Source organism: Dinoponera quadriceps, unplaced genomic scaffold (genome assembly GCF_001313825.1).
Source record: "Dinoponera quadriceps isolate SergipeBrazil2010 unplaced genomic scaffold, ASM131382v1 scaffold1651, whole genome shotgun sequence".
Classification (NCBI taxonomy): Eukaryota; Metazoa; Arthropoda; class Insecta; order Hymenoptera; family Formicidae; genus Dinoponera; species Dinoponera quadriceps.
Window position 1 is genome coordinate 503,753 of NW_014555795.1, and position 12,116 is coordinate 515,868.

General features: G+C 44.1%; 1 protein-coding gene across 1 annotated transcript in view; it reads right to left on the bottom strand.

Moving 5' to 3' along the window:
• Window positions 1-3,750: 3,750 nt before the first annotated feature.
• Window positions 3,751-12,116, bottom strand: part of LOC106745414 (membralin-like) — a 99,319-nt gene continuing 90,953 nt past the window's right edge. The window contains exons 5-6 of the mRNA XM_014620994.1: window positions 7,620-7,968; window positions 3,751-4,931 (exon numbers count right to left, since the gene is read on the bottom strand). Coding sequence (XP_014476480.1) covers window positions 4,708-4,931; window positions 7,620-7,968 — 573 coding nt within the window. The 3' untranslated portion in view covers window positions 3,751-4,707. The remainder of the gene's footprint in view (window positions 4,932-7,619; window positions 7,969-12,116) is intronic.

Genomic DNA, 12,116 nt, shown 5'->3' on the forward strand with positions numbered 1-12,116 from the left:
TTCTCTTCCTCGCTCCACCGTTGTCTTCGCGCGCACCTCCGCGCCACCTGTTTGATTCTCTCAAAGGGATACACAACGGTGTCTATTTGTCTATTTCGATTTGTCCCGTGCCCTCTCCTCCTTCTCCCACCGCATCCGCCCACACACGATCCGACGGAATCCGGAGTCTTCTCTCTCTCTCTCTCTCTGTCTCACCGGTCGTGACCGTGCACGCCTCCGCCGTTGCGCTCCAAGTTGAACAATCAATTTCAATTTCGCGGGAATCTCTTTTAAATCTCGAATTCGCCGCGTCCGTGTTCGAGGAAGCACCGGCAGACGCTACACTATACGCGCGCGATAGGGGTTGGGAGGAGAGAAAAGGACACGGAGGGGACCTGACACGCTTTTAAGTGACGTCGGGGGGAGCGGATAACAAATAGCGCAGACGAGAATTCGAATCGTAAGACCTCTGCATTTTATTTATAATCTAATATAATGCGCAATAGAGCGGCGATACATCAGCAATAATAGAGATAGAGCAATAACAATGTTACTCGGTAGTATGTACAACTAATAAATGAAACTCTTATACGGTATAAATAGTGAAAAAAGAGATAAAGAAGGAAAAGGGAGGGGAACATACTTTACAGAAGTGAATGTGACTGGGAGTACGGAGGGGTGGGTAGCGGAGGGACGGTGATAGGTCGATAAAATAACGAGAGATCTACGCCTGGGTGATGTATATATTCCTAAATAATTCTCTCTTCTACCCCACTCCCCTCTCTCTCTCTCTCTCTCTCTCTCTCTCTCTCTCTCTCTCTCTCTCCCGAGCTTAGTCGTGCTTGTCATTATCGAGTAGCGTTCGCCACATGAATTTTTCTTCTTCTCCATTTTTGTGTTATCGTGTCCGCCGGAGCATCTCAAGAAACGTTGTTAGGGCTTGACGCGTTCACGGTGACCTGATGCACCCAAGTTGTGGCGAGTCACAATCCAACACGCAATAATACACGGGAAATTAAATACACGGGAAAGAAAATGCTGTTGCGCCTATCGGTGAAATCGGTCAGCAACGTCGTAATCGGAACGAATCTTCTCGACTCAATAGCATTATCGTGACTAATACCATCACACACCTCAGTTGTTCGAACTGTAAATGTGTGATGTATCAGTTTCATTGGCATTGCTACTGAATCTAGAAGATTCGCTCTAGTTGTGACGCTGTTGATCGATTCTAATATTGTAACAGTATATTGAGAAAAAAATGTTTACTCTTTGTAACTATAATGGCACACATGAGTGAACAAATTATCAAGTCAAATATTGTCAAGAGGATTATTTGTCTAGTAACTGTATAGTATAAATAACAATAATTACTATTTTCTGGATTAAAACTAGAAGAAGATAGAATCGTGTCGTCAAAAATGACAATCATTTCAGTGGGATTTCACTTCTCTCGGTGCATTTTCTTTTCCCGTGTGCACCGTAGGTGCAAAAAATATCTCTCCCCCTTCCTCCCCCCCCCTCCTCTCCCGTCGTCGCCGTTGTCGCAGCCGATGATGAGCTCTGTATTAACGCTTTCTCACGACTAACGCTATCACACACCTGTAAAAATCTCGGTATCGCACGCATACACGCAATGAATATACAGTCGTTCAATATTACGTAGACCGCAAAACTAATGTATTGTAGAGCTAGTGTATATTACAACGATTACCGTTAAAATCATCTAAGTAACGAGGACGCCTGCCGGATTGGAGGAAGACACGACACCGACGATATTTCCGTCGACGGCGGTCTCCGTCCGCGAAATCGCGTTTCTTACGCATTTCTGCTCGCACTACCGTTTTCCTGCTTATTATTATAATAACAACAACAACAATATAATAATAAGAATAATAATAAGAATAATAATAATAATAACGTAGTCTCCCTGTCTCGCCATATCTAGTAATGAACGACGATTGCAACTTAAACCGATTAAAATCGCGCTGAAGTAATAATTGTATTCGAAAACAGCGAATCCTCAAGATGTCATCTCGAGGAACGAGCGAAGCAAAATTCCGAGTATTCCGTAAAACATACGAGTGGATATCTTTACGTCTCACATCCTTACGAGTCCTATAGTCATATTGTCATACAATCAAAGATCCCAAGTCGTCGCCTGATTCGAGTGAATACAACTGTGTATGTGTGCGTGTGTGTGTGTGTGTTATAAAAAAGAAAGAGATAATTAAACAAATATATTTGGATATGGTTAACTATATATTTATAATTATGTGTATATATATGTATATCTCATATGTGTGTGTGTGTGTGTGTGTGTGTGTATTCTAATACATTTATTTAGTAACAATCGGCCGAAGCATTTGGACAAGCGATTTTCCGCCAAATTGACGTATGTATCAATGAACACATAAACGCGTGTTTGGCGGAAAGTCAAACATAAATCCAAGCAGCGAAGCAATATGTATCTGTTTCGTTCAAAGGTGACTCGATTTCAACAAACAAAAAGAGAAGTAACATTTGATATAAATATATAAACGAATCTTATTACGTGGACACCAAACGGAAAACTGGTATCATATAAAACGAAACAAACGAGATAGAATTGAAAAAAAAAAAGAAAAAGTATATTAGGACATTACGATCGGTCGCACAGCGAATCTAGCGTGTGACTCCACTAATTATGTCGGCGGGCATCGTCCACGTGTATCCGCGTATTATCTAATACCATGACGACGTAATTAGCGAAATCGCCATGGCGAGAACCCCGAGCAACTGTCGCCTTCCGCCCTCACGACTCGCCTTTTTGTTTCGACAAAAAGAATTTGTTCGCGCGGGAGGAACTCTACTCCTATTCGGCGATGTGGGACGAGCGGAAGAGTGGGAGAAGGGTAGGGTAGGGGGGAGGGGACAATATTCCGGCGAAGGCACTCTCTGACTTGTTGCGCTCAGAAACTGCAGTCTTACCCGGTCTCACCGGCAGCTGTTCGCCATTTTTCAAGAGACGAGAAGGTGTGGAGACAAGTGCGAACGGCGGTTCTCCACGTCTGCTAGCTGGCGAGCCGAGAAAGGAGAATCTTTCGGCGGGAACTCGAGTCTCAAGGGCGCGCTGACCCTTAGCATTTAGGCTTCTGCGACTAATCTGGGGCGAGTCAACGGCCAGCATTCGTAGTCGGATCTTATATTTAAGACTGTCTCAAGCTGATCTTCAGATGCTGTACGGCTTATTTCCTTGGCTACGAAGCATCTGAAGATGAACTTAAAAGATGGTCTTAAATATAAGATCCGACTATGACTACCGGCCAATGTCAACCCCGGGTCGAAATTTTAGTTTGACATTAAGTCTATTTCGTTCTACATTAAATCTCCATAGGTCTTGCGCTTCTTTTGACGGCTATAAATGGGAAGTTCCGTTTTCCGTTTTCCTCTACTTTAAGATTTAACATAAAATGTCAGATTTCCGCCCCCCCCTCCCCCCCGTAAAGTCTAGGTTCCCTTTATAGTATCAAAGAAATTCTATTAATGCTCCTCTGACGCTACAAATGAGAAGTTATTTTCGTCTCGTCTACTTGGAGACTTAATGTTAGAACTGAAATTTCGACTCGGGAAGTTTGAACGTTTTCCACCTCTGAATCGTCTCTTCGCGCATCTCGGCCTTCAAATGATTCCTGGGCCGACTCGTGTGACCGAAACAGAACGAACGGTGAAGCCGAAACGGAAACTGGCGGTACACGACGAAAAGATATCTCGAATCATCCACATCGCACGATCAGGGGAACATTGTATTTGCAAAGTGAATAAATTACAGGTCGGCACGCGAAACGATCTCGCGTGTATATATATCTACACGAATAATATTAAATTACACTACGCGTTATCGCTTCTTAACGTATAACTCTTTCTCATCCTCTTGTTCTAAGTGAACTCTCTCTCTCTCACCCTCTCTTTCTCTCTTTCTCACTAAATAAACAGATGTAAGGCCTCTTATAATCTCTCGAACCGCGGCGTTGTGCGCCAGTTGTGAAACGTAAGACACTGTATTTTACGGAGCTATTTGCGTCACAAAAGAATGACAAGTGTGGCAGAATCCCGCGATAGGGGCGCAAAGAGAACGGAGAAAAATAAGATACGCAACGATATGACGAGATTAGAGCATAGTGTGCGCGTGTACGTGTGTGTGTGTGTCTATATGTATGTGTTTTACGTGTCTTATCGCCCCCGAAAGCTACTTTTTGCATAACATCTAATTTCTTTATTATACTTCTCGCATCTAGCGAATCTAACATCGAATCGTGTTACAGCCGCGTCTCCGTTATAAATCCCCCGACCCCGCTGAGTTCCCATTGAAAATCTATATATCTCCAACTACCGGCGTCGTCATGTAGAAATCCTCGCTTCCCCGGCTACCGGCTCCGACGGACGCGAGGACAACTCGGCGAGGAGTCAGCCAGCCCCGCGACCGTCGAAATCGACGTCGGACGTGAAGAAGACCTTGCGCAAAGATACCGCGCGTTACTTTACGTTCGCTTACGTCGCGCTATACATTACATAGTTCGATCCGTGATGACGAGGTAACCGCTCTCCGTCGCCGGGCCGATCGTCCCTGAACGCAGAGAAACGCTGCTCGACGAAGGGAGGAAGTCGCTGGAAGCGGTCGCGCGGAAGCGACCTTCTCCTCGCCCCGGCGGCGTAACGCGCGCGCGCGCGCGCATGCAAGGAAAGCGCCTAATGTTCTTTCGTCTCCACGGCGGACGTCGTTTCCTTGCGCATCGCCTCGGCGGTCTCGATCACCTCAAAGCCCTCGGAGGACGAGGTGGTGCTGCTGGTGGTGTTGGTGCTGCTGGTGTCCCCGCCGGCTGATGTCGTGGCTTCAGAGACCGATGGACTCGCCGCCGCCTCCTCGGCAGCAGAGGTCAACGCGGCGGATGACACTGTCGCGTCCCCTGACACTACGATGCAACGTTAAGAGATCGGTCTTTGTTGTGACATACGGGAGATAAGAGACAACGCAGCGTCTCTTTTATGCGTGGTTTATCGCGAGATACAAAGAAAACGAGGGGGAGGGATTGAACGAGGAATGGGCGCACGTTTAATTTAAAAAAAATATATACACCTACTACTGTGGTCGAAAAGTACCGGGACTGGTCCAGTAAGACGCGAACTATGAATTTATTCGTCCAAATTTGCTTCGTCCCCTTCAAAATAATCCCCTCCCACTGCAATACGCTTATGCCAACGCTTTTCCCAATCCTCGAAACACCTTTTGACGTCGATTTCAGAACGCGTAGCGAATTCTCTTTTACTGTGTCTATCGATTCAAAACGGTGCCTACGAATCAGTAATTTCGGCCGAGGGAATAGGAAAGGTCACACGGTGTCGTATCAGGCGAATACGGAGCGATTGTGTAGTGGTGTATTCGTTGAATTTTTGGCCAGGAATTCACGAACAAGACAAGAGGTGTCAGCGGAAGCATTGTCGTTGTGCAAAATCCATAACATTTTCTCGCCACAATTCCGGCCGTTTTTTTACAGATTGCTTCACGCAAACGACGGATAACGCTCATATAATATTCTTTGTCGACAGTTTGACCAATTGGAAGAAATTTCTGGTGCAAAGCACCAAAATAATCGAAAAAAACTGTCAACATAACTTTCGACCGACTGTGACGAAGAAGGTATTGGCCTCGCCTTTAGCACGCTACTCGATTGTCCACTGTTTCTGTACAGGAAATTTCGTTCCGAAGACAAAATTTGATGCGAATTTTCGTTCAACAAAATTCGACATGTTAAAAACCGCCGGAGATACTTTTCCTCAGTTATAACTAAACAAGCGTTTATTCGTAGACTAAGAAAGATTATGACAGGAAATTTTAGACAGAGGTTAGAAACAGTTCTATCAATCTAAAAAAAAAAAAAAAAAAAAAAAAATTTTNGCAGTTTAAATAAGCCAATCCCGGTGCTTTTTAATCGCAGCGGAACACATATGTAAAGAAAATGAAAATAAAAACTGGAGCGAAAGAGCAAGTTTTCTAGAGCGAGAACAAGCGGGATGAAACGCTCGCGCGGAGCCCGCGACCGCGTGAACTGCGACCACAGCTGTAAACAAAACTGGTTACCGGTGTATCGGCCGTGTACGCGCGTTGAAACGATTATCGATTATCCGCGAGTCGCGAGCGGAGAGTGAGGAGAGGTGAAATTAAAAGCCCAGAAAAATAATCAACGCTAGTTGGATCGTTCGAATTGAAACACGATATCGCGCGACGGCACCGCGTGCCGAGCGCCCTCCCCTTTCCCCTCACGTGCGTAGGCGTTCCAATGCGACGAGTGTCGGTGACACAGGATCTACAAAGTGCTCATTCAAAACTCCAAACCCGGTAAAACGGAACGTGCGCGCCGAACGAGCCGAGCGCGACGGCGCGCGGAGCGTGTAATCATGGAATTACCGGCGCACGGAGCGTGTAATCATGGAATTACCGATTACAAGCGCGTGATCGAAAAAAATTCACTGCCGAAGACCACCATCCCCCCCCTCTCCCCCTCTACCTCTCCCTCTCTCTCTGTCTATTTGTCTTATATCAATGTGTCTATCTGTCGCATGCCGAGCATTCGCGTACGTAATGCACTCTTCCCTTTCATATTTCTATAATACGTACGCGCGTGCGAGAGAAAGAGAGAGAGAGAGAGAGAGAGAGAGAGAGAGAGAGGAGAAGAGAGTTCCTACGTGCTTCATAAAATTAAACTCGCTCGTAAAGGCAAGCGTCGCGAGGAGAAAAGTGGTTTATCTCTCCAGCTATTCGCTGGAAGTTACGACAGGAGTAACGTACGCACCATGCGGCGTATGATCAAACCGTATCGCAATAATATAACCCGTTAATTCGTTCCTCCACCGTGCACCGCCACAGAAAAATGAGAAAAATTGCATCTGATATTGAAGCTGGATCAAATATCCGATATCCGATGGCACGCTTAACCTTTTAAATATGAAGCGAAGCGAAATTTCGTTTATTCATACTCCCCTCCTCCCCCCCCCCCNAAAGTTACGCAAAAATATGACTCTATCTCGAATAGACTTTATCTCGCTTGATCGTGTTAAAAAAAAAAACGCATCTGATATTTAGCTGACTGATATTTATATAGTTATTTAATTATTGATTAAAGTTAGAAGCAATTAGGACCACTTCGTGCATCTATTTGTGCCCGACAAGAAGAAGACGCGTGCGATTGGCGAAACAAAGGAAACGGGAAATAGCTGTAAGTCGTAGAAAGGATTCATAAGAGCGGCACAGAGAAAAAAGGATCGGTTGAATTAACGCGACAATGACCGAGCTAAGTGCGTTTTGTTCGAAGGGGACAGAATTTCTAATTCTAGAAACCAAATTTGGCTCGTCAGAAACAGAAATTCAGCTCGCCTTCGCATGAAAACGCATTTGGTTCGTTTATTATCGCGCTATTCAGCCGATCATTTTCGCCGTGCGGCGTGACAATCAATCGATCGATCGTCGTTAAGAAATCATTAGTAATTAATCAGGTTTCAAATCATCATTGATCATTAATTAATTAATCATAATCTCGAGGCTCACCGATCGACTGATCGCCGAATGAGACTAATAGGAAAATACTAGTGTACCTCCGACGTACCTCCACCGGAGTCTTCTCGACGATCAACCGTCGTCGTCGTCGTCGTCATTGTCGCGAACGTTCGCTCTGTATTGGCATTCGCGCGTTGTTCTTCCGGACTAGGCTCCGGATCGAGTTGAGAAAGCTCGGCGACGTAATTCTGCTGCGTCTGCTCCGTCGTAGGCGTTGATGGATTCGGGCTCGGCGAAGGTGTTGTAGTCGGCGACGGACCCGGTGTGGTCGGAGCGGTGCTGGGCGTCGCTGGCTGCGCCGTCGGCTGAGCGTGATTTCGAAACAGCAGTTGCTGCAGCTGCGCCTGCTGCAGAATCACCGGCAGCTCGTAGTGGTGAAAGAAGTACAGCATCGAGTGCTGCAATGAGAGAAGAAGACACGTCGATATTCTCGATTAGAATAGCTACGCTTTTCGCGAATTTATTCGAGGTCAGCGGAGGTGGTTCTTCGCGAATAGAATAACAGCGAGAAACACAGGTCAAACGGTGAGAAGAAATGTTCGAAGTAGTGAATAAAACGTCGACGGGTAAGAATTGATACCTCGTACATGCGAGATCAGAAGTCTTTAGAAGAAACGAAAACCGTCTTGAAAATTGATTTTACTGTGAACAATCCGAAGGTATGAGATGTCAATTCTATCAAATTTTCTGACAAATAACTCTGTTTTTTGACACAAGCTCTTACATGTCGCGAGACAAAATAATTCCGAGTTCGATCAATTAAAAATCTGGAAATAACTACTTTTGTCATATCGTTCTTTATCACTTCTTAGCTATCGATATAATATTATAGGTACCACGAAGAAGTATTAAGGTCGCTGGGTGCTACAGCAAGAATTAGAATGTCTAAAGGTTGTCGAGTCGGTCCAAAAGTTGAGTTCAATATATTCTATTCTCGACAACAAATCGGCTGTCTTCTATTTTCCGTACGAATGTCGCTAGAACAGTTAGTAAAGAATTATTTCACAAATAATTTATTTCCACGGAATGCAACGTATAAAATTAAGTTTGATTCAATTGGAAAATCAAATTGAACTTATTGACTGTTTCAATATTAAAATTCTTCAGGAATGAATTGATTAAAATCGGAAGAAAATTGCAAATGACATAAATATGACATGCCAATCATATGATAAGATTCCTCCTTTTCTTGTGGCAGTTTGTGATGAATGCTTATTCACAATAATGCTCCTTATATTATGCCAATAATGTTTGAGTTGAACAAGGAAGATTAGACGTGTCTAAACGTATACATATGTGTCAGCTTTCTGAAGAAAAAGATTAAAAGAGCAGAGAAGCTTCCCTAATAGAAAATGAATCTCGTGAGTGTTTAACCACGAAGTGGTAGATTTGTGTCTAACGCTGCTAGTCACCGATGTAACGCTCACTTCTCATAGTCTTCGGTATTCATAAGGCAGAGAGTAGATTACTCTGCCTATTCTAAAATACATAATCTAATTACTACATAATCAAAACACTAAGTTTCCTTCAATAAAAAAGGAAGTATAATATCATTCTACTAAATACTCCTTTAAATTCGGAACAACTTACTTATATTCGATAATTCATTTACAAATTGAAGTAGTAACTGTAATACTGCGTTAAAGTAAGCATTTGCTGCAAGCCATCGAAATATACTCCAATTGAAGAAAATTTAACTTGATTTAAAAGACTGAGAAACAAGTAATTACACGTTTACTTGATCCCGGCATTGTTTCTGTGCATTCAGGTTGACGAACCGTATTCAGAACTGTGCATGAAAACAGAGGAGATTATTCTGTCTATTCTAAAATATACAATCTAATTACCACATAACCAAAACACTAAGTTTTTTCAATAAAAAATAAAATATTATATCATTCTGCTAAATACTCTCTTAAATTCGCAACGGCTTACTTATATTCGATAATGCATTTACAAATTAAAGTAATAACTGTAGTATTACGTTGAAATAAGCATTTAGGAAATATTCAGGTATTCAGGAATGTACATGAAAACTCGGTAAAGATACGTGACGAATCAAGCAGACGTCGTCACACGATGTACCAGCGGATGGGATTGCGCGCGCCGCAAGTCGGACTGGATCGTCGCTTTGTAAAGTTGACGACGCGCGGTTCCTGGCGCGTCGCCTTCCATCTGAACGAGTTCGGCCGTTGTCGCCGGCGGAGGAAGCGGCCAAGGATTCACCTAGCGGATGGATACGTCCCTTCCCTTCGGTGACGCACGTGGCTCTATGCGCGCCCGTCCGTTCCGCGTGTGCGGCCCGCATATACGTGTCGCTCGCGGCTAGCAAATTTATATGGAAATTCGCCAAATTCGTTCTCTATATCAGCTATATGCTCGCTCTTTCTCCGCAATCGCTTCGAAACCTGTCTCTGCTGAGCCTTATCGACCGCGCCGCAGCCGCCGATCGTAATAACGCGCGGCTTCCTCCCTTCGCACGCGCTCTCCGCGGTAGCGGAACAAATTCGCCGTTTTCTCGATTACCTTATTACGCGTTTCGGCCGCGCGTGCGTTCGCAGATTGAACCCCCGGACGGCCCGAATCGAAGTTCGGAAGAATTAGTTTCCAGAATCGGACGGGGGAGGGGGAGGAATGACGAACGAGCGGCGAGGACAATCGATGTGAGATCGATAAGCGCGATTTCGGGGGTGCTCTCTCCGCATTGAAAAATTGAAAAGTCCAGGGCACAAACAAATGACGGCGTAGGCAGCGGATAAAGGGGGCGGTGGGCAGAAAGCGAGGGGGGCGGAGGTGCCGACGGACAAGGAGAGAAATCCTGGATATGGAAAATAGATATCTCGAGTCCGGGCACCTGTCGACGACGCGAAGGAAATGTTATTCCCGGTGATTCGTCGGCGAGAGCGGAACGATTCCGCGCTGTTTGAGAAAAAGAAGACCAGCGGCGCGGATCTCTCGCGATAGAGAGAAAGAGGGGGGGGGGGGGGAAGGGGNGAGACGGAAGACACGACGAGCGAACGTGGAGAAAAGAACGAAGGGGTTAGGAGGAGAGAGGGTGTATCGGGTTTTCGTTTGGCGCGCGGATGATTAACGCCAATGACATCAATATCGAATCGGCGTATAATCACGCCGCGGGGCTAATCGGCTGAACTCTGACCTACAGCAACGGCGAGAGGGAGAGAGAGAGAGAGAGAAGGAGAAGAGTTTTGCCATCCACGGGAATCAAAACGATTCTCGGCCGACGGGTGCCCGCGGGCCTTTCGAATTTTGCCGCCGCGCGGTATTCGTAAACTCGTTGCCAGGAAATAATTGTCGCTCGTTAAACGGCCGATCGTGTTAACGAACCTGTAACCCGGTTGTCAGCCGGAAACTGCTATCAGAGGCGACGTAATGAGTAAAATCGGTTTATTCACGAAGCGCACGCTCTCGACGATCGCGTTCTCGAATCGCGTCGAGATGCGTCACGCACGACTCGCGTCTCGTTCGCACGCGTACGATTACGGTGGTGATTGACCGATTGACCGATTTATCGCGACATCGACTCGCGTCCAGTTCGAATTTCTAAAGCCCGTACTAATCAGTCGTTACTTCAAACTCATATTACCTGGGATCAATAACACAGAGTTCGGCTTCGCGTTAGATTTTCATGTGTAGTCATCCCCGTTTTACGGTACCTGTGACGTATTAGTGGTCGCGATTCAATTGAAAAACTCGTATTTAATTCTACGTTAAAATCTGAATATAGTGCTTAAAATATTTTATTTAAGTGTGTTACTTAAATATTTGAATATATATATATGTAATTTGAATATATTATACTTGATATATTTGAATATATCTAAATTTGAATATATATAAATATTTAAATGTATATATATATATATATNAATATATTATACTTGAACAAGTTTCATATAATAGTTGTAAATATGCAAGCCTGTAAATCCCGTATAAATAATTATTACTTGAAACTTGCTTCACAAGTTAAATGTTCATATTTGAATTTAGAATTAATTCTCTGTACTTCAATCGAATCATTTGAGACTTGTGTTATTATATTTATAATCGTGACTCAACCGAAAGTATTAGAATTTAATTCTACATTCAAAACTAAATATCGTGCTTGAAATGTTATATTCGAATATGTTACTTGAATACTTGAACATGTATATGTGTATTGCTTGAAATACCTTACTTGAATATATTATTTGGACAAATCTTAAGTAAACAGCTGTCAATATACGGGCTTGAGTCCCGTATTAATAGTCGTTACTTAAAATTTGCCACAAGTGAAATATTCAATTCTGAATTTAATCATGAATTCAAAGTTAAATTCGAATTTTCCACTCGAATGATGGCAAATGTAATGTCACATATGTCGTATGATTCACGACTGCGAAACTGAGATATAGTGCAACGCTAAATTCATATCTGAATATCTCACGTGAGTGACACGTTTCAAGTAACGACTGCGTTAATACGAGTTTAAGAGACACGATCCGTTGATGGAAATGCGGTTACCGCCGTCGATTCACGGCCACGCGTT